The sequence below is a fragment of the Calliopsis andreniformis genome, chromosome 7 (genome assembly GCF_051401765.1).
Source record: "Calliopsis andreniformis isolate RMS-2024a chromosome 7, iyCalAndr_principal, whole genome shotgun sequence".
Lineage (NCBI taxonomy): Eukaryota > Metazoa > Arthropoda > Insecta > Hymenoptera > Andrenidae > Calliopsis > Calliopsis andreniformis.
In genome coordinates this window covers 13197746-13223750 of record NC_135068.1, presented here as the reverse complement: position 1 = coordinate 13223750, position 26005 = coordinate 13197746, and the positions used below count along the sequence as shown (strand labels likewise).

Sequence of the window (26005 nt, the reverse complement as noted above, 5' to 3'; positions counted from 1 at the left end):
ATCTTTCCTCAAACCCTCATTCTTCCGTCTGACAAGAGGAGTTCGTCTGAATACGCGGTTTCCAAATGGAATCGACCACAAAATAGGAATTAATGAATATTAAACTTACTTTTTCACAAGGTCTAAATCTTGTGTCTTACAGATACTCGTTCACTTTCGTAAATACAAGGTGATTCCATTTAAATAACGATTCACATGACTTCCTCTTGTGAATTCATCATATTGCGACTTCCGACATGCTCTCGATACGAATCGAACAAGACCGCTTCCCTTCACGTCAGCCACACGATGCGTTAACAAAGAGACATAAATAAAAAGGTGAGAAGGGGCAGATAGGTAATAAGTAAACTTCCACCTCGCTCGAGGTGAGAATACCTTTTGCGCTGAGGCGTCAGTACCGACAAACAAGATTTCTTTCATATATTTCGAATGCTGTGTATGTTTCTCCTGCATCTTTTCCTTCCTCTCCGACGTACGTGCATTGTTCTTGTTCTCTCACAGATCGGTGTGCCCCAGAACGCGGCACACCTTCTGCTCCTAAGGGTCTGATCGCGACTCCAGCATCTCCACGAGGAAATCGTCGATCGGCACGTCGCCGATCATCTTGAAGAAGAACAGGTGCTCCAAGCACTTCAATCCAATGGATCGGATGGCGGGCAGACGTAGTAACAATTTCGCGAATCTGCCTGCATCGTCGGGCCAGGCCACGCGACAATAACCTTCCAGGGCTGCGTAGATCTTCTCGCGGAGCAGGGTCACCTCTTGGATGGACTTCAGTCCTCGGACTTCGGGATTAAAGAGGATGATGGACCTGCGTGTTGAGACAAAATTACCATATGAAAATATGTACCTTTGGAAAATGAGTTTGCAGGTGCTTATCTCGTGACATAATGAGGTACTGACCTTAGACAGCCAAGCTCAGTCCTGTCCATTTTCATTTCCCGCATTTTCGACACGAGCTCTGAGAGCACTCTGTCGAATATCGTGCCGACGCCAGCCTGTTGCGCGGAGTTCCGATGGACAGTGATGCCTGTCGCCAATACGATACCGTCCTTCACGTCGATGGAGCGGTGGGAGAAGGAGGCTATCAGCAGCTCGTTCCATCCGGCTCTGAGCAGGAGTACCTGATCCTCCAGTGGCAATGACGTAAAATGTGGGATGTGCTTCGCCCAAGCTACCAGCTGGAACAGCTGTTTGTTCGTGGCGTTGCAAATGTGCGAGACTGCATTCTGTGCATTACAAGAGATACCGAATTAATTGAAGGAGCGTTTCGTGGAATGGTCACGCACACCATTCCACGAAAACTGAGTACACATGACAGTGAACGGAAGCAGCAGCGCGCGTCGATTCGCAGAATGGTGTACCAGACTAGATATTCGTCGTTTTTCCAGCGACAGAACGTCCAGATGCGTCAGTCATTAAAGGACGTCGTCAGATTTAATTCAATCATTCGTCTGGATCCAATGTCGAATAAATTGATTTCGGCCCCAAGCGAGCTGGTATCATCCAGACGTCTTTCATTTCTGCGAGCCCCTCGATGACATCCACCCGTATCTTACTAATAAATGGAGCCAAAACATGGCCTTTATCTCTCGTATCTCAACGCGAGCTAATGGATCCTGTCAATGCTTCACGAAATTAAATCCCAGGCCGTCTGTGCATTTCATTCCGAAGGAGATTGGACATAAGTCTCCACAGACAGCCTTCAATAATCAATCAGATTACAGGGGAACATAAAAATGTTCGAAGTCGTGTCATCGAGGACTAAAAGAAAATAGAAGAAAATTCTCGGATCCATTAAAACAAATTGATACCAGCCAGGAGGGGTCGAAGGTCGAGACGCTGAACAACTGCTCCGCTTTTTCCCGCTCGAATATTTACCTCGTAGTTCCCTTGCTGTTCCATCTTGCACTCAACTCGCTTCTCAGCCTCCAAGATGCGTTCGATCGGCATATCCGAGTGCAAGCTGCTCGTGCTCTCCACCTCGCTCTGATCTCTCTCCTTGGTGCGCTGACGTTCCTCCTGAACCGCCTCCCTTTTCATTCCCATCGCCAGACACTTCTGATATCTGCAATACTGACACCGATTCCGCTGTCTTTTGTCGATAATGCAGGACTTCTCCTCGCGACAGGCATACGAGAGGTCCTTGCGGACGGTCCTCTTGAAGAATCCTTTGCAGCCCTCGCAACTAGAAAATAACATCAAAATTAGATTCAAGTTTTATTTTATTAGGAAATACAGAAAGAAATTGGTGCTCTTTTGTAAGGTTCTCAGAATAACAAACGCTATCTCTGGTAAAATTTAGAGAGCTCTGTGAGTCATTGCAACGACAAGGCGTCGACTCGTGTTTCGTGAAGTCGTTGAATCTGATCAACAACTCTTTAGCCACGTTTTATCTCCCCGTTTCCTTGACTCTCGTTCGACTAATCCCGAGGACTCGAATAAAGTGTCCCTGTTTTACGAGCTCACGTAATCCGCAGCGTATCAACGACGCTGAGACAATCGAAAGAGGCAAGAGACTAATGAGGGAATCTGGAATCCTTGGAGACAATTTTGCCAACTCTGTCAGCGAATAATCTTTTTCTCGATCTTGTTTACTTTGGTATTGTTACATCCTCGAGGATTTTCAAGGAGGAATGCGATCCAGCTTAAACACGTTTTTAAAATTGGAATCCCTCCAGAAATCCCATCCGAGTGAGGAAAGCGACGACATTCCACGAGGAATTTATTTTCGCTACACAGCCACACTAATGTGTATTTTCGAGACAGCTTAACGTGGCTCCCTCGTATTCCTTTCTCTCGTGTAACAATAATAAGTGGAATCATCTTCCTTCGTGGAGAAGAAGTGAAGAATGAATAATAAAATCTATACGAGTGGAGGAAAAAGACCAAAATGAGCACAGGAACTAAGGAAAAGAGATGAGAAGAGAAGATAGCAGCTTAAGATGAAAGAAGAAGTATCAGAGCCATGAGCTGCGATCGTAAAACGTTTTAGCCTGTTCACAATGCAATTCAGGATAAATCAAGTCGCCTCGGGATAATTCCTCTTTGTTTCAGCTATAAATTCGTTCTCCCTCGACACAAAGAGAAACGATAACGACGCAGCAATCCCATGGATTTCGCAGGACATCAAAATATTCGACCTTCGCGGGTCGTGAAAGCAAAAGATGCAAATTTATACATGTTTTCAGCAAGATCTCACTTGGAACAATTGATGAACGCATCTATTTGCCGTTTCCACTCTTCAAAAACTAGAGCTTTCAGAAATGAAGAATATTCTCAAGGCTGAGGCTAACTTCCTGCAAACATGCCTAAATTTCCAGATATTTTGGAAGCCTCTGAATCCCTACAGAGTTGCACATGTGATGAAGCTTCTGGACCACCTTGGAAGTCGTTTGATCTTGAGTTTATGCGAAAGACAAATAGCCTAGACAGACTTTCGAGAGTTGAGATCCCTTTGAAAGCAGATGTATCGCCAATTTGTACATTTTTCATCTTCTCTGTTAAATAACGAACACGAACCCAATTTGTAGACAATTTATAAGCAAGCTAAAGAGGCAAGTCTAACCGTTAACCAGTAATTAAACAATGTCAGCTAATTAATGTTCTAGATCGAAACGAGAGGAAAAATGAGCGCCTCCCACAATGGAAGAGGGTTCCCGCGATACATCTGACGCGGTGTGCGAGAGCCCAGACCCTGATAATGGCCGTGATTGCTTAATTAGTTGCCACTGGAGCAAAGTGCCTGCACGAGCAAGACGTGCACTGTCTCTCTCCCTCTAGGAACTACGGCTGGCTAGTCGTCCTAACCTCATGAGCCGCAACTCGAGGCAAGTCCAAGGTTGCCTGGGGTTCTGATGCAACGCGAGCGCGAGGCATCATCGACTGATCCCCAGGAGTTCGAGTGGGGAGCTGCCAATAGAGTCAGAGGGTCAACAGTAGAACATTATACGATGGTTGACAGGGATTGACTATGGGGAAGACCATCAACTGTAGACCTATAGCGAGGATAGAGCTTCAGATTTATAAATACAGGATCAATAAAAGGTGAATGGATCCAAGATCAATGGAAATAGAATTTAAAATTGCTCAATCACGATCAGAGTTCTAGTAATAACTCGAGAAGCACGCGCGAATACCCCGCCAAAGCAGATCTCTATCTGTCATTACGCAACTCGGAACTTTTAATTGGATAAGTTATTTCCCATGGAAACGCGATTACGCTCCGCTTACGAAGCGATGGTAAACACCTTTCCATCTGATCTAGTCGCGTTTTCATTTTGCATGTGCGCTCTATATCGAATAATGCTCGCAACTGTTGGAAAAAAATTAAACATTAATGTGGAAGCATCTGACAGCCCATCCCTGCGTAGACAATGCGCAGAAAGTATTGGAAACTTTCGTAAACTCTCGTTTTCGTAAAATACGAACGCGTTCGGCAGATTTTACTGTGAATCCATTTGAAATGACGCGACGTCGTGTCGATGCAGAGTCACGTGTACGAGCAGTCATCGAACGTGCCTGATTATCGATCATTTCTGCGAGACTGGCCGCGGACAGCGTTCGTTATCTCAACCTTAATCGATTAGCAACTCCTCAGTGACGTTTTCCACGTAACGGACGTCATCGACCGATTAAGTGTCGCGTGTGAAGAACTGCGAGTCGAAAATCTTTGTTGCATTGCAGATCGAAGATGATTCAATTTTTTTTTTAATTATTCTGGAAACATTCTTTCGTTATCAGTGGAATAGGCTTGATTATCAAGAACCGAAGGTCCTCCAGAGGTCACATATGGATTCAATTCTATCGAGTTTCTATTTTTATTTCTAACGCAACCTCCCCACAGTTCTATCTCTTTCTCACACGTTTTAAGATTAAGGCAGCCTCTATCCCCTCTGAAGGCGATACAAACGCGAAAGAGTGGCGGTCGAAGGTTACGATAATTTGAAAAATAAGTTTTTATCGTTGCACCGAGGACGCCTTATCGTGCTGTGCACGGTATAGGTGAAACGACGTATTTGGTGTTTTAAGATCAATGGTGTCGAAGGTCAATCAATATGCACGATAATCTTTTTAATTGCCCATCCACGTGTAGGGGGCATGGCAGGGTTAATCAGAGATTTGAGAGTAATTAGGACTCACCTATAGACGCCATAGTGCTTGCCGCTGGCACGGTCACCGCAGATCGAGCAGAGGTGTTTGCTCCCTGAGAGAGGATGGTTTGGTGGATAGGGCGCGACCGCTTTGTTCTGGCCACTCGGCGACGTGCTCAGGAGGTTGCTGTGACAACCAGCGTTGAAGGATCTTACATGTAAAGAAGAGAATAACAAAGACTCGACCTACGATGCTACTGCCCTGGATCGAGCAAAATACTGTCACTGAATTCCCGGAGACATCGTTCTATCACTGATCCATGACGCATGTATAGAGGATGTTTGACAACAGGTGTGGGAAATTTGAAAGTTTTAAGAGTAGAATGCGTCTGAACTGTGTCTGACTCGGTGACTCATTCTACTTCTGCCGCGTGTCAGTGAGGCCAGGCGCAGCGATTTCAGTAGAATAAGTCTAGCCAGACACGTTTCACGTCCACTTCATTTTCGCCTTATTTGATGTGAAGAATGATCCCTTAAAACTTCTGACGCTTAGATATATGTAACTACTGCAAGTGATTATTAAACTCCATGTGTCACAGTCCAGTAACTAAGTTGTTGCAAAAAGGTTGAAAAAGGTTGAAAAAGGTTGAAAAAGGGTGGAGTATTTTGCCCGATTCCATCAAGGGCGTGACTACGCTCATAGTATACCCTCAAATTCACGATCATTTTTCTTGATATCTGTCGCTCTGTTTCAGGTGTCAGGTATATTCCAGCTTTCTCCAGTTTTCTCTAATCTCTTTCGTGTCGGCGATACTTACCCTGGACTGTTGGGGCCAGAAGGGCTGAAGTTCCCCGGGTTGATCAGACTCGCCGTGTCGGGCTTCATGTCCAGAGGACTCTGCGGGCCCACCGAGGACATGGACATGTTGCTGTTGTCCAGGCTCAACCCTGGAACAGAAGCGAAAGCTTTGTTAGAGAATCAGAGTAGCCAACATTTTGATCGTGAGTTTCCAAGGGGTTAGGGGCAAACGAACGCGACTCGTCCCTCGAGCGGAAACGCCAGCAGCGGGGCGAGCAGCGTCCAACCGAGAAACGCAAATTGCCAGAGCCCACCACCACCTCGATGGACTTTGTAATCGATACGATGCGTGTTCTGCCTCGTCCCACGTCGTGTCCTCCCGTATCACGCTTCTTTTTCCACTCTCTCTCTCTTTTTCCACGCTCCATTTCAAGCGTGGACTCGCAACGAGACGTCCTCGCACGCATCGACAAGATAAATGACATTTTAATAGGGTTTAGGTAGACGTGTCACCCCCCACTGACGAGAGAGGGAGGGTGTCGTCGTCGAAGATGACGAAGGAGAGCAGGATGATCCCCAGAAGGCAAGAACGCCACGGAGACTATCGGTAATTGCGTGTCTGACGTCAGACGTTCCTTTTCCACTGCCGCTACTTCCTCTCATTCGCACAGATCTTCTGTTTCTCTCGCCTCCGATCGCCTGGAGACACTTGCATCAGTAGACTTTAAATATGCTGGTAATTATTAGTGGAACTTGAACGCCAATCACCTCTAGGATAGCGAGGCATTAGTTTTCCGCGAAAAATCTAATCACGTCGAGGCCGCGTACCGACCAGCGACTTCTATTTCGAGTCCTGGGGTCGCCGATTGCATGCCTCTCATCGCTGCCGTTTATTAAGCGTTGCGCCGCCGCTTTAATTACGCAACGAGCGCGAAGCAGATCGAAGGTCGGCGACGGACCAGGCAAAGACTGCAGCGATGGACGCTGAACTGTGCCGCCTGGTGCATAAACTTCAAGGAAAGAGGCACAGAGGAGACGCTTTTCAGAGGTGTACGAATATGGAAATCTGTAGAAAGGCATGTGGGAAGCCTTGCACTAGGATGAGTCGCAGTAGAGCACCCCCAGAATCAGCCACCCCGAGGACCAGGAGGGTAGTAAGAGCGTGTTTCGCTCGCAGGATCGATACTCGGCCGCGATACATGACCATTCCCAATTCCAGCGTTGGCTTCTGCCCTTGAAAATCAGGTTTCGGCTGGCTCGCCTTACCACAGCCGGTGCCCGCTGTTCGATTCACTTTCGAAGGTGAATATGTTTTAAATATTCAAAAGCAACCGTACAAGCACTTGACTCGTTGCGTCGGCGTAGGTCTTTTTTCCTCTCTGTACCCCCTCCACCTTCGTTTCCCCTGTTTCTGTGCCTCTTTTGCCCTGATCCCTCCTCGCCCCTCCAGGCCTGCATAATTCATTTCTTTTCTCAGCGGTGCGTACGAAACAGACGTTGATATTCGCGAAAGTACGTGTGAAAAGAAATAATTGGGATAATTAGGTCTGGATTTATTGCTGATGGTCATCTGTAATTTCAATTCCAACTGTAAATTCACTCTAAATTACTCAAGTATCACATCTAATCTTATCGCGAATTCTGCTTAGCGTAAAAAAGCTTGCAAAAATGTCGTGACGTGTCTCGAGACTTGGAGGTATTAAGTATTAGAGAAACATCTGCAGAGTGTAAGAGGATCTGTTTTCGGCAGATTTTTCGTGAACGAAACCCGAGACGCGACAGAATAGAAGAGAGGAGATAGTATTGCAGATAGGAAGGTTGACATGGGTAACCACGGAGCGGACAAAAGGAAAGTGACTGTCTCTGGTTATATAAAAAAGAAAAAAGTTATGTAAAGAGGATCTACTCGACGCAATTACAGCAAATAGCCTATGAAGTAAATGCCTAAGATAGTCAGAGAACGAAAGTCTGTCATAGATCCTCGTTATCCATCACCGTGACTAACATCAAAAAGTGACATTTAGTGCTCTGGCTATAAATATCTGAGATTATACTTTTTTGTGAGAGATTTTCAGACTCTGGAAAATGATCATAAGAATCTACTCAAGCTCCAATCCACTTAGAGATTTTCACCTCAAGAAATTGGGAAATAATTTGTGTCATTCGAGTCATGCGATTAAATCTACGGTATTTACATCGCTCCTCGTATTATATGAATCCCCTAATTGCCCCCGAGCAAGGCATCGCATGCCAGAAACGATAAAATAATTAATCTCCCGTGCACAGGCCGATTCAGTGAAGTCGAATCCTGTTACACGCGTCCACGGAACAATTATTAACGTTTCAACGTCATGCAATATTGCGAGACTATCCTCGGACCATGGAAGAAGAGGATGAATATTTATGTTCCGAGAAGCAGCGTCCGAGGGCCTTGAAAACGGCAGTAAAACCGTTTCGCTGCGTTCCACGTTTGCAGTATGGAAACTCGAGGAAAAGTCAGGCACAGTGAACTGGAACTTTTTGCATGATAACTCGAACATATGACCGCGGCTTTAGAAGATTCAATATAAGGAAATAAACGTCAGATCCCTGAAAAATTAGAGAGCATTTTTAATTTATGGTAATTAATCTGTCACGTCCTTCTTTGTAAAAAAAAAGAAAAAAATCGCCTCGACTTTACGATGCTCCCTGAAGTTATCGGATAAGCGAACCTCTTATTGCATTCGGTAGTTATTTTAGGCGCTAATAATCTAGCTAAAGATAACGCACGAGACGAGTGGGAATAGATAAATTCCGATAAACGACAGATAAAATAGAAGCGCAACGCTTGCAAATGTCTGAGCCTCCAGTGGTACAGGGGGCGATTTTCTCGTGACACAGTAGCAGAAGTCGAGCATCGAAACAGAATCTTCCTCTTCTGGGTCGTGTAGAACGTCATCGATGCACCCTCTCTCTCCATCATCGTAAACTCCGCGTTTTGTGTCAGCAGTGGGCAATTTACGAGTACCTGTCCCACCAAAAAGGAAATTCCCGCGAATTTACGATCGTCAGAGGGCAGCCACGTCGCTTAGCGAAATGCATGGTGTCTCGATGCACCCAAGGCGGTTGCAGAAGAGGTCTGCTTCGCGGGAAACTGGTTTTCAGTTTCGGAAGAGCGTTCAAATTGTCAGACGATGACGTCACCGACGCAAAAGGCCGGCCCCTTGGACAGAATAATGACTGAAAAATCATTCTCAGCCGAGCCCTGATTATTATCGTTCCAGTTCCTCCTCGGGTCGGTGCAGACTCGCGAGGATATCACTACGCGAGTCTTCGAAGGGATTTAAACGAACAAACTAAAATCCTAGATCAATGATCCGACTATATTAATTAGAGAAATCTAGTTCCAAAATCCTCCTAGTCCTAAAACCCCCCTAATCCCAAAATTCCTCTAGTTCTACAATCCCTCTAGTTCCTTGGTGAAAGACTAGAAGCTCGCGGCTCCTCCCACGATCCCCAGGTCTGGTATTTCGACTTTTAATCGCGCCTAATGAACAGGAGGACAGCTGATCGATAAATAGCCAGAAAACTCGCAGCTCTTCGTTTAGTCTCTCGGCGGAATAAATCAGCCCCGACCGAGTCATTAATCCGGCGAGTTTTTTCACGGGTTCAAGGACTAACGCGGCACTCGCAGCGCAGCAAAGCACTATTTTCGTACATTCGTGGCACATGTACGTTCGCGTGGGTTGCATGTGCAACGTCATAACGCTATCCTGGTGTGGGAGCGGCATCCGGTCGCAGCTGCGTGCAGGAAACTGTTAAAAACTCTCTTTCTACCGCGCTCGCCGCCTCGAAAAGATCTTCCTCCTCTTGCTGGCGTGATACGAGATCGTTTGGCGGGAAATTAGCGATACGGAGACAAGCAGAGGACAGAAAAATTCCACGCAGACCGCGCTCCCGTATTCCTTTATGGAAATGAAGGCGTCTCGCTGGACGTTTTCGATCGGAGATCGATCCCTGGAGCGGAGGGAGGCTGCACCGTGTTTGGTCGGCAATGAAAGTCAAAGTGTGATGCATCTGGAGCGACTGAATACGGACTGCACACGTGCGGACACGTACTGCATACGCTCATGTATACGTCGCGTTTTCTTATGTTAAAACCACCGTGCACAGCAGCTCTGCCCGAGCGGAGGACGACGAATGTCGGTCACAGCATCGAATAATTCATCTCCTCGACACTTATTAGCGAATGCGCATCAGCCATCTCTGACGCGCGAGCAGGAGCAATTTCAACCATGATTTCTCTTGCGAACCAAGGGAAATCAACAAGTAGTCCAATAAATATTTTATCCTATTTCTTGCATTTTACTTTTCATTTCGCATTGTCCTGCTTCCTCGAAATCGAGCTCCACTTGGCCCCGAGAGCAAAAGCTCGGTCGAGGTTACCATAATTGATTCTGCGCAAGGGGTCGGCCTGTCGCGTCGTACGCCCCTGAAAGTGCACAGCAGACCGATCTATATGCAGCTATACTTTATATAGAACGGCACGCCACGTGCAGGGCAACTTGGTACCTGGGTCACCGGGAGAAGGTCACGGGGTCGAGATTTCAGCCTAGGCGCGGAGAGATTTCTCGTGGGCGTACGATCGTTTCAAGCTGCATCGTTGCAGGTGCACTCGCGACGAAGATGCAAATAGTATCGATCCTGCAACTGCTAATTTTTTAATAGCAGTTTCTGCAACTGCAGCGGGCCACTCTTTCACTCGTTCCTTTATCTATCAGGAAAATCAAGCTCTGAAGTACGTACATCAGCCAAGCCGAGTGTGTCGAGCTTAAATTGACCTTGTACGTGAATACCATGGCGAAGGTCATGGGTTCGCGTTTTCAAGCAGGTGAGGCGGCATATTCGTGTGCTTGTGTGCTACCACGTGTGCACGCCTCGTTGTCACAGGTGCAACGAGGCGTGCCGTTCCTGCACACGCTTACATTTACATCGAGCTACGTACTTGCGACCAAGAAATATATTTACAACCTTCCACCTTTGGGTAACCACTGGAAAGAGCAGCATAAACAACCTTATCCTGACAAAGTGGGTGCTTGTATCAGTTTCGAGATTATTTTATACGTCCTACATCAGGTACACCTGCAATCATAAATACCTTACGAAGATTTAATCTGCCAGTATTTTGATTTCAGCGTCAATCTATGATGAAATCAAAGCGTGAAGACCCAACCGGAACGAATGTCGGTCTCAAGGCCCACGAAGGCACAGTTCCTCGTGTTCTCGCCTCTCCCTCCGCTATTCGCCAGCCGACGCTAACGAAGTTAGTCAACGAACGTCAACGAGCTTACGTAACACCGCAATGGACGTTGCTCGTTCGAAGGTAAGAAGGTCGTTAATCACGAGGCGGACGATCCGTGCTGACCTTTCGCCGGTGGAACGGTTAAGGACACGGGTTTCAATTGTTTCTGAAGCGGGGATCATTGTACTCTCACGGTAGTCTACTCCCATTGGGAATGGAGGGAGCTCTAATGCCACATTTCAAAATGCTTCCTTTTCCCTCGGAAAATAATAAGCTTGAAATAAAAACCAAGGAGGTGGTTTTCTTCAAATTCATCTTCATAAGCCGCCCCCGCGGTAAAGGGTGACAGGATCGATAGTTGAAATAGTCTCGATCGACCCACCCTACCTTGGATACGATTTTAATCTCGACTCTGCTTTGCCTCGCAAAAATTTGCAGTTTCATTCTATCGTCAGACAAGATCGATCTCCTCTGACTTTCTCGATACTCTCGAAAGGTCGGCTAACGTCTGATAAGAGGCGCGGGACAACCGGATGTCTGGCAGATACGTGGATAAATCGCACGGGGATAAGTGAAGACAAATGGAGTGACAGACGCCGTCGACTTTCCACGGACGAGGTAAAAATAGCGCTTGGATCGGGTGGAGGAGATGTGACCGTTTATGAGGGAAGTCGAATAAATTTGCCTGGCTTGCGCCATCGAGTCTCTCGCAAATTTATGGTTCACTTCCTCTCGGGAGAGACAGAAATTCGAACAGAAAGTTGAAATTATTTTTAGGTCCTGGAGTGAACGACAAAGTCTAGATTGACAGAGCTCTTCCGTCTCGTGGCGCTGCACCATAAGAATTGCAATGGTGCATCCAGTATGCCCGAGTCGTGGCGTACGGGAATTTTCTGCACGTGTCACAGTGCAAAACGTGATCTCGCCCACGGCACGCCCTGACTGTCATAAACGAGCGTGTACAAACACTACTGACTACGAACACGTGCAATCAGAGATTTATATTCCTGATACTACCAATCAGTACACGTGTTCCCCTGTTAACTGGAAACCAATGATCGCGTTTTGTTTATCTGTTTCAAGATTAAAATTGAAGAAAGAAAAGAAAAAGAATTAATGTTTGAGAGAGGAGAGTTGCCATTAAATATTAATATTGATGGTAGTAAATATTGTGAGGTAAATCAGAAATTGGAAGAAACATATCGACCTCAATTCGCGCGATGTGACGATCGTAAAGGGTTCAGATAACCGGAATTTCTGGCGTGGAGACAATGCCAGAGGCTTTCACAGTGAAACTGGCGACACGAGACCCGCGCACGTTTCCTATGACGCGAGTACGTGATCGAAACACTTATTACCGTAGCGATTTGTCCGCTAGGATTGTATATACCGATGCGTCCACGTAATAGATACATCTAATCGGTCACTAGCTACGTCGCGGAGCCTCGGTAACGTGACTACAATCAACAATCGCTTCCTGTATCGACGACTTACAACTGCGCTTACATCCGTGGCGCATCGATGACTAAACTGTTACGTGAGTCCCTCCTTTCAGGAGACAATACTTAAGAGAAAAGATTTCTTCAATTCTGATCACCTCGTTGCTAAAATATTCTACGACTCTACTTTGTAAACAGATGAGAAACTCAACAGGAAATGTGTCTCTAAGTATTCTCGACCAATTATATTATTGAAATCCTCTCCAGAGGCGGAGCAATGTCCCCACCTTGAGAAAACCACGCCCCCAAAAATATTCTCGACCAATTAGATCACGAAAATTGCCTCCAGAGGCGGAGCAATGCCCCCACCTTGAAAAATCCATGTCCCCAAAAGTACCTTTTCCTTTTTTCTCCTATTACACACAGCTCCACAAAATTTCTGTCGCGTTTTTAAAAGGAAGGCGTTCGCGTACATTAGTTGGCAAGCTTGAACTAAATGAATCACCGAGAATAGACTCATAAGATACGGTTAGCAAGCGTGAATGTGTACCGCTTCGATTATCTAAGTTGACTTTTCATTGCACACCGCAGAGCTCGTAACATTGAATTTAAATTGAATGAACAGGCGGCGGCGGAAATCAGCGATGGTTACGCTTCTAGATCAGCCAGCCAGATAACTTCTTAGATGTCGAAGCGGTGTTTTCTGACTCGAAGCAGGCCGTCACGCTCAATTTCCATAATTTAAAAGAGGGTTAACACGGAAATCCAGGCGAGCTATGATTTCAATGTACCACTTACTATGTTAATCGCTATCGCCCCTGGATGGTGGAAGAGAACAGAGGTATATTAAGCTACGAACGAAATCCTGCGTATGGCACCCACGCAGCAAGGTGTGCAAACTCATCGCGAGGATGGGAGCAGAGATTCGTACACGTGTGCCGAGCACAGAGGCTGCGCTTCATGCTTGGTTCGCATCGGTGCCAAGGTTGCCTTCGTACTAGTGCGTGGATTAACTAAACCACCAACATAGAGTCCAGAGCACTCGCGTGATACTCATTCGGTGCACTTATCACTGCCTATCGGGGCACGTGTACGTGGATAGCTGCGTGCCTGACCACTATTCGATAGTCTAAACTGAAAGATAGAACCTGTTTCCTACCGTTTATTATTACTAATCAAATAAAATGAAGAATTCTGGGTCCCCATAGAAACCACGGCTGGTTCACCATCTTGGACTCGGCATGTAGCTTACAGAGAAGTCTAGGGGAACCTGTGAAGCCGTGAGGCGAGTCACACCGCGTGTTCTCTGGCAATAGGGGCAGGCGATAAGACTCGAAAAGGCTCATAAATTGTGGCAGGGGCGTAGATAACGAGAAGCGCATTGGCGTGACCTTCCCCGCAGCCGTGGCGTTAGCGGGCAGCTTTTGAAGTCGCGACTGATAACGAGCACTCGCGAGGCGCATGCGTTCTAGGCCCGTGAATTGCACCATTCAGGTTTCAACAGCCGACCTTCACCCTATGAGCTTAAACAGCACCAGCAGCACGCAGACGCGACCGCTCCAGACTGCGTATTAAACATTCCACTGACGACTCCGACGCCGGGGTATCGGAGTCAGTGAGTCACTTTGGCTTTCAGATATCAATGTCTACAGTGGACGCCCATTTGCGAAAAAAATGTTTGAATTTCGCGCGCCTGGAGCAACTGGTTCCTTCAATTCAAGCAAAAACTGCTCCCCCACGATTTTATCTATGATAAACCCTGTAGATCCTACCCCTCTTGTTTAGAAAGGAAACTATTATTATGGAGAAAAGGAGAAACTAAACATTGTGTGAATTACTAGAGACCTAAATATACACTGTTCCTGAATAAGTACCTGAAAGTCATCCAGGATAATATATTTAAAACAATGCAGAGGACTTATGGTGAAAGATAAGCTTCGAATAGATAAGGAAGGCCTTGGGAAAAGTGCTAATTGGTCGTCTAGCACCGCTACGCTAATTGTCATTCGCACATTTCAACAGTCGGTCTCGTTTAGATATCTGCCGTCACTGACTGAAATTCACAGCGTGAGATACTTCAAGTGACATCGATTTTAATCAGCAAGGACACCCATGAAAGCTATAATTACGGCCACGTTCGCCCAGGTGACGCGATTATCTTGGGTAATTTATTTGACTTCGTGGCAACGGATGTGCAATGGAACGCGTGCATGTTTCTTTTTAAGAAAAGTAAGTCTCGAACGACAGAATCGATGACCTATTTAGTACTTTCGAAATTGCGCTTCCCAATAAGGGAAACGAGCATTGAACTGTACGTGGGCATACAGGGTGATCAATTTGTAAAAATGATAAGTTTCTGAGGATCTCGACGAAGTTTAAGTAATAAAGAACACAAAGCTAAAGAAATTTACAAATAGATCACATTGTATGTAAAGATCTACTCAATTTACGTTTGAGGAGTAATACATACAGGTGTTTCCACGCGACCAGTGCTGGGCCTGCGTCCCCTGGATGATGGCGGTAACCGACATCATCGGTTTCTCCTTCTTCATCATCTTGGCCGTCTTCAGCTTTCTGTTTTCACTCGTCACTTTTGCTTCCTTCCTTTCGGTCCACGCCAAACGAGAGATTTACTTTCAATCGAAACCCGCGCGACACTCTCGTTGCGTCATCTCGAAAAAAGTGACAAAAACGGCCTGGCCTTCGTTCCTCCTTCACCCTAAGTTCAGCTAAATCGCTACGTTCCTTTTGGTATCGTTTTGGTTTCGTTCAGTGCACTGCTCTTTGGTTCTTTCGTGCTCAACCGGTCAACTCTCAATCGCTCTACGAGGATGAGGAATAAATTTCAGCTCAAAATGAAAAGTACTTCCTCTGAAGAATGATAGCAAAAATATTGGCCTCTCGAGATCACTTTTAACTATGTCATTAGTTACTTTCTCCACAGGTTTGTGCCTTTTCAGACACAGTAGGCGGAGCCAAGAGATTAAAACAAATGGAGGGAGTAAAAGAATGTCTTGGTGGGGGAGGGACCACCCAGTGATCTTGAACAGCCAATATTTTCCGCTCTGAGTGCATCCAAACGTCTCTCCTTCCCAAGAAAGAAGACAGTCCGCGTGTTTAAGTGTCTGACGTGTGCTAACCGCGAAGTAAGGCTGTCTGGTCTTCACTGTAAACGGCGCTTCAATTTTTATCACGAGCTGGATTGCGAAACAATCGATGAACACTCTCGCTGCCTTGAATCGCGCGCATTCTTTCCCCGCATCGCACTGCCACACTGTTCTTTTCCGATCGAGTGTATTGTTCGCGAAAAAAGGGGGGAACCTATCGACGAGAGATAAATAGAGCGTTAATCCGAGCCAGATAGAATTTCTCTTGGATCAGCGTGGAGGTTGTCTCGCATTCCTCCGACTAATCTTTAGATCGTCACAAAGAGCAACCTTTTCCAAGAAATTGAAGCTCCGAAAAATTAGAATACTAACGCGCATTCAGAAAACAAAGAAAAGCCCGTTTCGCGGCGAGATCAAAGAGACGTCAAGTAGACCGCAATATTTTACAGTTTTTACGCGTTCGAAGCAGCAAAAGAAAATCCCAGGTTATCTCCGCGGAGTCGTCAGTCGGCCTGCTAAAAATTCGTGGGAGGAAACGTGGATGCGTCCCTCGAGAGAGGTGGAATTATCGGGAGCAGCCGCGAAGACGAATGTGTTAGGTTCACTGGTTGACAGAGCCGAGGATCGTTTCCTAAAACGAATTCCAGCGAAGCGACAAAAAAGGGATCGATCTTCCATCGACTGTCTGTCAACGCAGGGATCGAGAAAGACGACAAAATTTTCGGGGCAAATTGGAGGATCCCTCGCGCGAAGGTGCAGAATAAATTTCCCTTTTCTCTGAAATTCCTGCAGCCAGTGTTACGAGCATCGACCTTGACCACAGGCGTGTAGGCAGAAAATGCGATTGCCTTGCTTCAGCGGCGACAATCGCCGCGGCGCGCCAGAGAAACAATGCTTACGTAACGCGCGAGCAATTATGCAAAATGCAAGTACGTCCACGTGCATGTACCAGCCCAGTGCATCTCCTATTCTCCTGGCGTCTCGCTGGTATCCGGCCATCGTTCTGCCCTGTAATGGGAGAGGCGATAATATTCGTAGCGCGAAACCTGACCACCATCGTTACGTAAAACCTTTCTACCATGAGAAAGAATGGAGAGAAAAGAATGGAGTCCTCGAACGAGGCCCCTCCACCTACCGATCGATCCCTTGACCATCGATCATCTGGATGGACCCAGGCGCGGAAGACAGCGGTTCTAACAGGGATCGCTTCGAGGCTGAAGTTCAAGGTGAATCTCGAAGAGGCTACGTCAGACTGTCTACCCAGGAAGACGAATCGATACGTACAGGGTGGGCTTTCAGTGTGGCTGATTTCTTTTTTCATTTTTTTAGATGCCCCTAGAGTCTTCTACAGGACTGTATTTTAAGTAATTAAATCGTTCTATTAAATGGAATTGCTTTAGGTACTTTGCTTCTGTGTTTTCTTTTTAATTGCTAGCTGCTGAGCATATCGATTCCTCTCCCAAAATAGTGGCCACTGAGACAAAGGAATTTGGTATTTCTGATTTATTTATTCTAGAGCGAGTGAACCTGACATGGTATTGTCATCCTTGATATGAAAGTTAATCGATAAATGCGAGCTTCACCCGTTATTCGCCTCACGTGTCGGATGTGTAAGCTATTCTCTCATGGCCTCGGAGTACTGCGCAGACAGAGACACAACGTAGACTGAATTTGGCAAACCATTAGCAGACCCGCACCGCCGCCATTTACTTATCGAATGTCCCTGTCATTTACCACAGTTGTTATTAGTCAAAGTCCTGAGCGATATCGCGGTGGAATTCATTCGTCGTTCGTGTCATCCTTCCACTTGCTGCCAAAATGGGAGGAATAAATCCACGAAATCTGAATATTCTGCATCCCTTCAAGTGCAATTAAACTCAAATCTAATTTCCCGAGGGACAAAAGTATCTAGAAACCCAATTTCACTCGAGTTACCAGTTTCCTTACAACAATGATTACACATGTATATATGAAAAGAGAGAAAAGCCCGCCATTTGCATAACCCAGAATTACAATAATGCGTGCGCACAGAGGCTTCGCTTGTATCGAATCCTGAAGTACGATACGAAGTTCTGGACGTATCTATCAGAACTGCGTTACAAAGGAAAAAGGTGAACTTGTTTACACATGAAAGACGGAAGAGGGACTTTGTATGCATGTGTTGCACGGTCCTAACAAAAAATTGACCGCTGCAATGGTGCAGCAACGTGGAGGTCAGACTGGTCCTTCCTACTGCGTAGAAGACTCAGAAGAGAGCGAGAAAGAGAGAAGGGTGGTCTCGAACTGCGCACTTTCGCAGTTAGGGGACGATGATTCACGAGCACGCGAGCCAATGTACTCGCGTTATAAATATGCAAACATCGTTTTAGACCAGATCTTTTCACTTTGACGAATACCTTGACGTCTTTCTATTAGTATACCTCGCTGTCTGACGTGCACCTTTAACCAAAATAAGTTTCACTAGGAACTGTGACGTTCACCAAGCTTCTCGAAAACAAAATCCCTACTCACGTGCTCTAGAAGTTAGCGTCACTGTTATTAATACGACAGACGACAGTGATTCGAGTCTTAAAACAGAATTAATGGTATCTACAGAATCACTATAAATCCCACGTTTCAAGCAGGAACTCCAACATTCACAACTGAAGCGAGAAAGAAACAGTTTTGTCGTATCTCTCAAGGGGCGAAAGCAAAGTATTCGTCTGGCACGTGCTCTACGACGCGCGTAATAAACGTAACGTGTTGTCGCGAGGAGTCACGTTTGATTGCGACACTGACAGTGTACTTTTAGAGGATCGATAGTGTCGAGGCATCCACTGACACTTTTAGCGACGGGTCTTTGGCACGAAAAGAAACGTATCATTCACGTTACTACACCCTTGCACTTTGCTTCTCGAAGCTAAGGATATTCCACTCGAAATTTCAATCGAAATATGATCGCTTTTGAACCATGCTTTGAGCACCACACGAGAAGAGCAATTCTAAAAACACAATTACGCAATAAAATGCACTCAACCTGTCCTCTGATCGCGCTCGAAGAAACACGCAAAGGTTCTGGCATTGAACTTCACACATGATGCCGAATTTCCCATTGGAAAGGGGGCCACGATAACCCATTGTCTTCCGACATTCCCAAAGTGATTCTTTCGCCTCAAGTCGCGCGAACGGAATACCATTCGAATTTGATCAGCAAAGAGCATCCCTCCTCCAAGCGCGCAGTATGCACCTAGTCGCCGCGGAACTTTCCTACGCCTTTCCCTTTATCACGTATCGAACTTCCTGGAAAATTCAGCTACAGCACCTCGTTCGTCTTTGCATCACACGCGTCGAAACTCGCGATCAGCACACGATCAGCACAGTAGAGATAAGAGCACGGTGCAGAGATAAGTCTCAAAGAAACTGGGCCTAGTTTTGGGCCAGGTCCAACTGACCTTCTGTTTCAGAAATCGAGATACTAAGTACACAGTAGATAAAAAATTAACCACTAATTCATGAACAGACTAACACAGACTCACTGCAGCACAGTGTTTCCTCGATAAAGGTTCACTGCTCACTGACGACTTTATGGAGTGATTTTAATATCAACCCATGCTCACAGTATCCCCATCTCTCGTCAAAGCTTCAGCCACGAATAAAACACACTCCAATTAATTTCAATCTATAGCAAATTTGTACACCCTCGTGGTTAAGGGTTCAAGGAAAGCTTGGGTCCCTTCAGCCCTTGAATCGCCCTCGAGGCTTATCTCTGCACATATGGACACTGCATGAGCCGCGAGCAAGCGTTTCGAGAAGTGCATAGGCGAGGAAGAGAAGAAGAGACGAGCGAGAGTAGGCGACACGCGCACGTACCGTCGATCCGACTCACTGACTCAATGACTGACTGACTGACTGACTCGGAGATGCACGGCGCTAAAGGCAACTGAGTGCCAGCCGGCCGGTTCGGCTCGTTGCATGTGAGCGTGCAGCCGGCTGTCGAGGTGGGAGGAGGAGGAGCAGGGAGGGGGCTCGAAGGAGGGAGAGCCGAGGGAGAGCCGAGGGAGAGGGACGGAGGATCAAGAGGAGGTGAAGGACGAGGAGGAGGCGATGGAGGACGAAAAGCTGGCGGTGGATCGCTGCGAGGGGAAGGAGTGCAAGCGGCCGACCAGCTACGTTCCGTCTCTACTTGCACTTTTCTTCGCGGGGAAAATGTCGAGCACGATTGCGATCGATATTTCGAATGATTCTTTCAGCGAACGCTATTTTCACTTTCTCAGATTTTGGAGACACTCTTAGCTGGGTCCTCCCTGATGCAGAGGACGTTCTAGGTCTATTATTACTGCATGCTGCAAGAGATACCAAATTGTGGGAATCTCTTCTCCGAGTCAGCAATTTGTTCAAGAAACATGAGATATGAATGGAGAGCTCTTTTCACCTAGGAAATTAAGTCAGGGGTGAGTGAACTAACTTGGAACCGAGTTCCTTGCGTTCAAATTGACTCTGAGTTGATCCCATGAATGACTGCAAAATATGGGTCAACGATTCCTCCTTCACGGAAGCTGAATTGGAGGGTTCTCGGTTCGATTGATCGAAGGTATGAGCAGCTAACGTGACTCGAGGTGAGAGATCGATAAAAAGGTGTAATACTCGACAGAAACGTAACCTCAGCGCTCGAGGTCTCCCGAGCGAGTTTGGCGTAATCGAGAGAGGCTAGAACGAGAGAGAAAGGGGGAACCGAGAGAAGAGGGACACAGACACGGCTAGAGCTTGCGCCGTCACTGTCGAGCTTAAGAGTCAAGTTCTAGTGCACGGCCGAAACGGGAGAATCGGCCTCCCCTCTTCGAGCCCCTCTCGCTGGCTCGTCCAATGGCGAGAGGGAGGGGGGAATGATCGAAAGCGAAGGAAGGGGGTGCAATCTCGAGCGTGCGTGCGCGCGCGCGCCGAGCCTTGCACGGAGATTCTACCAGGTGACCGAAATATACGCATACCGAGCGTGTATCCATGAATCTGATAAGGAAAATAAGCTAAGCACCGCCGACGAAGATTTACGCGGCTCCTCGGATCAGATAGGCAGTCAGGATTTCCTTCGAGACGGCTCTTGGAAGCCCGAGGAACCCAACAGTATTGTATATTTCCATAATGAACCAATACCCTGTCCAGCCATCGTCTGCACTTATGCATACGCGTCGTTCGGTTTTGTTGCGAGCACCAGCGGAAGAAATATCCTTGCAGCGGCCTTACAAGAGCCAGAGAGAGCCGCACCTGTTCCTCTGATTCGCTCCCGCGCCAGCAACATCCTAGACACGCCCGTTGTCCTCGTGGCGAGCTAGGTCAATCTGTTTTAAGGAAGTCGAGCGATTTTTTGCGCCCTTTGGCCCATATGCTGAGCAACCGACGAGACAGCCGAGGGATAGGGACTTTTATTGCCTTGTCACCCACACGAGCCACTCATTTACCAAACCGATCAACTCCAGATGAAAATAGATATTTAAATAAGAACGCTTTGGCGCTAAAAATGAAGACAAATTGAAAAATGAAGATAATCAATTTGGCCACGCTAAGAAAAATTGTCCAGGCATACTGCACAAAATTTATTTATCGTGTGCAGCTTGTCACAGTCGCTCCGCGCTCGCGCGCGCCTCGATCAGAGTGTGCGGCTCGCGTGCAAGTGGTCGTCAAGGTTAGCCACCTACTCGCTATCGTGGGCTCGTGCACGCTCTCCGATGCATTCGAGCCGTCTTGCCAGCTTTAAAGTTTATTATGCGCTCGCGGAGAACCGAGGAAACGAATCTCTGTGGACGTCTGCGAGTCTGAGCTCTCGCGAGTGCTCAGACTTTTTGCAGCAGATGAATATTTTTGGGACAGAGAGAGGCTGAAGTTATGATCCCATTATTTGATTAAATAAAAGGAGTATTTAAAGACAAACGAGGCTCATTTGAATTATTCATGTCCCTAGGAATAAGACACTGTTGCAGTAGGAAGATAGGGAAAAGACTAAGGCAGCATCCTTGCTCGTTTTTGCGAACAGGTGAGTAGGACGAGGAGAGGTTAACAGGACTCGCTGATATTCCGTTTACATTCTTCGTTAGAACTGGTTTCTCCCTCGTTCGGTCGTCAGGGATGCTATACGAGGCCCTACGAAGATTGCCAACCGCACGAGAAAAATCAACCATATTAAAACTCAGTCGTTCCTATTCCATTCCTGCCATTCCTCTCACATCAGCTTCTACTTACACGATAATAGCACTTTTAATTCGAATAAAGTTGCTAACCCTCAGTGAAACATATCATTTTAGATTGAAATTCCTAAAAAATGGAGGTCAACTTTCACAGAACATGTTATATCAGTCAAATTTCTCCCTTCCGAAGGCAATAAATGTGGGAGTGCCAACAGAAGCAATAAGTCGCTTTCAGTTGAAGTGTTAAGAGTGTCATAAGGTTTCTCCCTGTGTTCTCAGTGTCGCATCAATCACACCGTGGTTACACGCACGGCGTGCATAAATTGCGAAACGTGACGTCGTATCAAATATAACCAAACATAAACGTTGGCCCCGCTGACATGATTGTGATTTACGTGGCCTACCTTCCACAACCAGACCATTTTTATTTGCTCTGTAGTATATTACCACTAAGTGGAATTGGTGGCAAATGCTGCAGACAAAGTACAAGAAACTTTATTCAGTTTCAAATAAATAGCAGTACTTTTCAAGAGTAAAAGAAATTCTTTTTACCTATGTTTCTGAAACATGCATCTGCATCAAAATTCGCAGACCATTGAGAAGTTTGATTGCTGGGCCAGCTAGACACGACGCCAATGTTGCGCCTGAATGCAAAGGAAGTCGATGCGAGAGGGAGAAAAAAGTTCTTCCCAAGTAGAAAAAGAAAGCGACGGTGCAGCTGTTTCGGCTGGCCCCGAGTTGCACAATGCAGAATTCGGGTTCTAATTCTAAAGCGAGTACCAATCAGTCCCCGCATTGTTCCCCCATGAAAGCTCGCAATTTTTCGGGGTTAATCGTTCCTTGAAACCTAATAAGCGACGAGCCAGTGAGCTCACCGCTGGACGTCCTCAGAAACCCCTGGACATGTCCCCGTCGAAAAGACTCAATCTCCCTGTGAACGCTTAGAACAACCAGAATCAGGCTAGTTAACGTCCCAGAAGTAATTGGCTATTGTTTGGTAGGCATATCTCACTCCAAACTACAACTTCGACCAAGCCAGCAGGCAAACCAGTGCCCCCCATCAAAAATACGACCATTCTAACCAAGCTAAAAGAGTCTAGCTCGCGGCTATTCCTTCGCTCGTCTTCGGAACATGCACTTCGTTCATTCAAAACGAAGTGTCTTCAGAAACGGTTTAGAAACTAGCCATTCATTTTGGCGAGGACAGTGACAGTAGCAGCAGCGTCAAAAGTGATGCATCGAAGTAGTCTACTCTGGTTGGCTGCGCGATCAGTCACGCTGAGGCGACCATACATGCACTTATCCCGCTATAAATAATGCTCCAAGGGAGGAGGGGAAGGATGATCAATCAGGTGTGGGTGGAAGGGACACGAGGGAGAACAGTCAAGGACAACGTACGTGACCACCGCATTGCGACGGAAGATTCTGCCACGGTCCTGAGATTCCCCGCCTAGAAGAAATACAGCGAAGTTCATATAAGGATTGTATAAATAGTTCGTTCACCCGATACGCTTGAAGATGGTCCAGAAGCTGAGGAAGAATCAGTTCAGAACGACAACGCGTATATTTCTGGGACTCCCGAGGCTGTTCCAAAATTTGAGGAGAATCTTTACGCGCTGTAGTGTCTAACCATGAACTTCTAGCGTAGGGGTCATGTGAAGAAAAGAAAGATGGGGATAAAAAATAGGGGAGAGCCATAGGGGTGCCTAGAAAGGTGGAGAAACCCTGTCCTGGGATCAGAATATACACTTTCTAATCCTGAATCGTAGGAAGAGTGATCTCTAAGAGGAACTGGAGACCCAGTGAGGTGGGAAGACCTCAGTCTAATTAAACTTTACTTCCCTCTGCATCTTGTTAGCCGCCCCCACGCCAAAGAACACAGTTTCAGCGATCTCCAGCTCATGAGGTTCCAAGGATACCGCTAAGGGTGTCCTTAAAAGGGAAACTCAGAGCGCAGATTTTTTTTTTATATCCCCAGATGCTTCCAGCTCCCTTTAGACCAAGGGAAAAACCTTGACCAAGTTAAGGATAACCGCGTTAAGCTTCCACACTCTCTGGTAAGCCAATCAACCGAGGAAAGCGCTTAACAGGCAGCGAATTATTGTTTGTTCTTGGCGTAATAGCGGTGGTGTAAAAATATATGACGTTGCTTAACACTTTCGAGCCCGTTGACCAACTGGTACGTGTCCTTTCATATGCAAACGAACACGCTGACAATCGTGAGCAGCTTATTTGCGTTTGAATATCCACGTTCGGATGAAAGAATTTTTTTCCAATTGAAAAAGAAATTCTGAGTGCATTTAAAAAATTCTATGGATACATTATGTTGACTTACGCGATGAAGCAGTATATTCTGTATCCTAAGTGATGATCAGGTAACTCACCTGCAACAGAAAATGATAAATAATTGTTAGTACATTTATCTGTTAGTTTATCTGTTGTCTTTTTAATCATTTTTTGAGTGATAATTAAAGGGAAGAATTTAATTGCTCATTCTTTTTCGGCGCGTGGCGATAACTGTGTACGTATCTCCTTGGAAAATTCGCACTTGACCCAATTTCCACTCGGAAAATGGATCCCCGCGAAGTTTCCGCCCCCGCCTAGGAAAGCTGCGCGCGAATCGTGTTCGAGACTGAAATTGCAGCCAGCAACCTTGACATTCCCACGAGATCAGCAAATGAAGCCTCGTCACGTCAGGTGCACTTCCGAGGGCCTTGTAACAGGAAATCGCCTTGGAGCTTTCTTCGACGACGCTATGAGCTTCGTTGCTTACTAATAATATAACATTTTACCACGCAAAAAATGGCAAAAAAGAACTACAGCAATTGAAATCTTCGCGAGGAACAGAAAAATAAAAGGTAGTGGACTAAAATAATACAGAAACTAATTGTTCCTCTAAATCAGTGGAACTCGGGGGAAATAATGAATTTAATTCGACTGGCATATTTTCAATGGGATTACAAATTTTCGATATCAGAAATGGCTCGAAATGCAACAGTCAGAGGGGAAATAAATAGCAGGCGAGGGGGCGTTATCATGGCACACGTCATCGAGAATAACGCATTAAAATGGGACAACAATGTACCGCGCGTGGTGCTGGAAACAGGAGGACAATAAAAGCGGACCTAGCCGAGGGAATATAGGTCAGCCGAATGAGCGAGGATTATGAAGGATGCGCTGCACGTGCAACAGAAATACCACTGCCCTCCAATTTTGGATTTCACTCGTAAATTTTAGCCCCGCAATCAGGGATGCAATTGAAAACTGGTGGATGCAATTACAATAGCTCGGTATGATCTCGCTACTGGAAACCGTGAATCTCGTTTCTCACGAGGCGCGACACGAAGCGACTGATATTTAAATCGAGATCGAAGGATCTTCAGGAAAAAACTGGCGTGGATACTTGGAACTCATTAGTCAAAGAAATCGTCGAAGGTGAAGCATAATTACTCTCACATGCGCTTTACAAGCCAGATCACTGTTAATTGCATGGCACCTTGGGTTTCTAGTTCTCTGGAAAACACTCTATTACTAGGCCATCGGTAGTCAAAGTCTAAGCTAAAAAAAGGTAAAAAAGGGAAGCAAAGAATGCTTAACCAGAACGAATTATCATCGAGATTAGTCTATTTGAGCAAGGTAGAAAGGGTGACGCAAGAAGGAGGGGCGAGATGCATCTCTCAGCGGTGGCAAGGAGTGAATAGCTGGGGCAGGAAACCTGTTGGCTGGCACAGAAACGGGGAAATGGGTCACACGAGGATTACGAGCTCGACTCATTATGCACGTTGCGGAGGCGGAGGTGTTCCTATTGAGGAGAGCCGCGAAGATAGGCTGCACCTGTCTCGGTGTGTCTGGGACCGCGAGCGTAAGGCTAGAGCTGGTCAGAGTACGCAAAAGGTGGAGAGCAAGTGGGTCAGTAGGTGAGTCGTGCTAAACAGTGCACGGGAGTGTCCCGACATTGACCTATATGTCTACTTTGTGCTGTGTACTCGCCTTCCCCTTCCGTGACCCTTCTCTCTCTTTCTCTCTGCATCCCCTCCAGCGATGCACTTTCCAGCCAATTGCATATAGGGTCTGCTTGCACTTGGAGTGCACTTTCCCCACCACCGCGACGCCACCCCGGCGCCGGAGCGT

At 46.5% G+C, this 26005-nt stretch overlaps 1 protein-coding gene across 4 annotated transcripts in view; it reads right to left on the bottom strand.

Annotated features, from left to right (window-relative positions):
- Usp (retinoid X receptor ultraspiracle) overlaps positions 1-26005 on the bottom strand; it is a 35288-nt gene that overhangs the window by 3528 nt on the left and 5755 nt on the right. The window contains exons 1-7 of one of the 4 annotated variants that reach the window (XM_076381985.1): positions 19569-19639; positions 15083-15435; positions 5912-6041; positions 5143-5304; positions 1882-2188; positions 904-1229; positions 376-811 (exon numbers count right to left, since the gene is read on the bottom strand). In XM_076381985.1, coding sequence (XP_076238100.1) covers positions 538-811; positions 904-1229; positions 1882-2188; positions 5143-5304; positions 5912-6041; positions 15083-15167 — 1284 coding nt within the window. In that variant the 5' untranslated portion in view covers positions 15168-15435; positions 19569-19639 and the 3' untranslated portion in view covers positions 376-537. Of the gene's footprint in view, positions 1-375; positions 812-903; positions 1230-1881; positions 2189-5142; positions 5305-5911; positions 6042-15082; positions 15436-19568; positions 19640-26005 lie in introns of those variants that run through there. The other 3 variants (XM_076381987.1, XM_076381986.1, XM_076381988.1) reach the window with 3 other exon arrangements.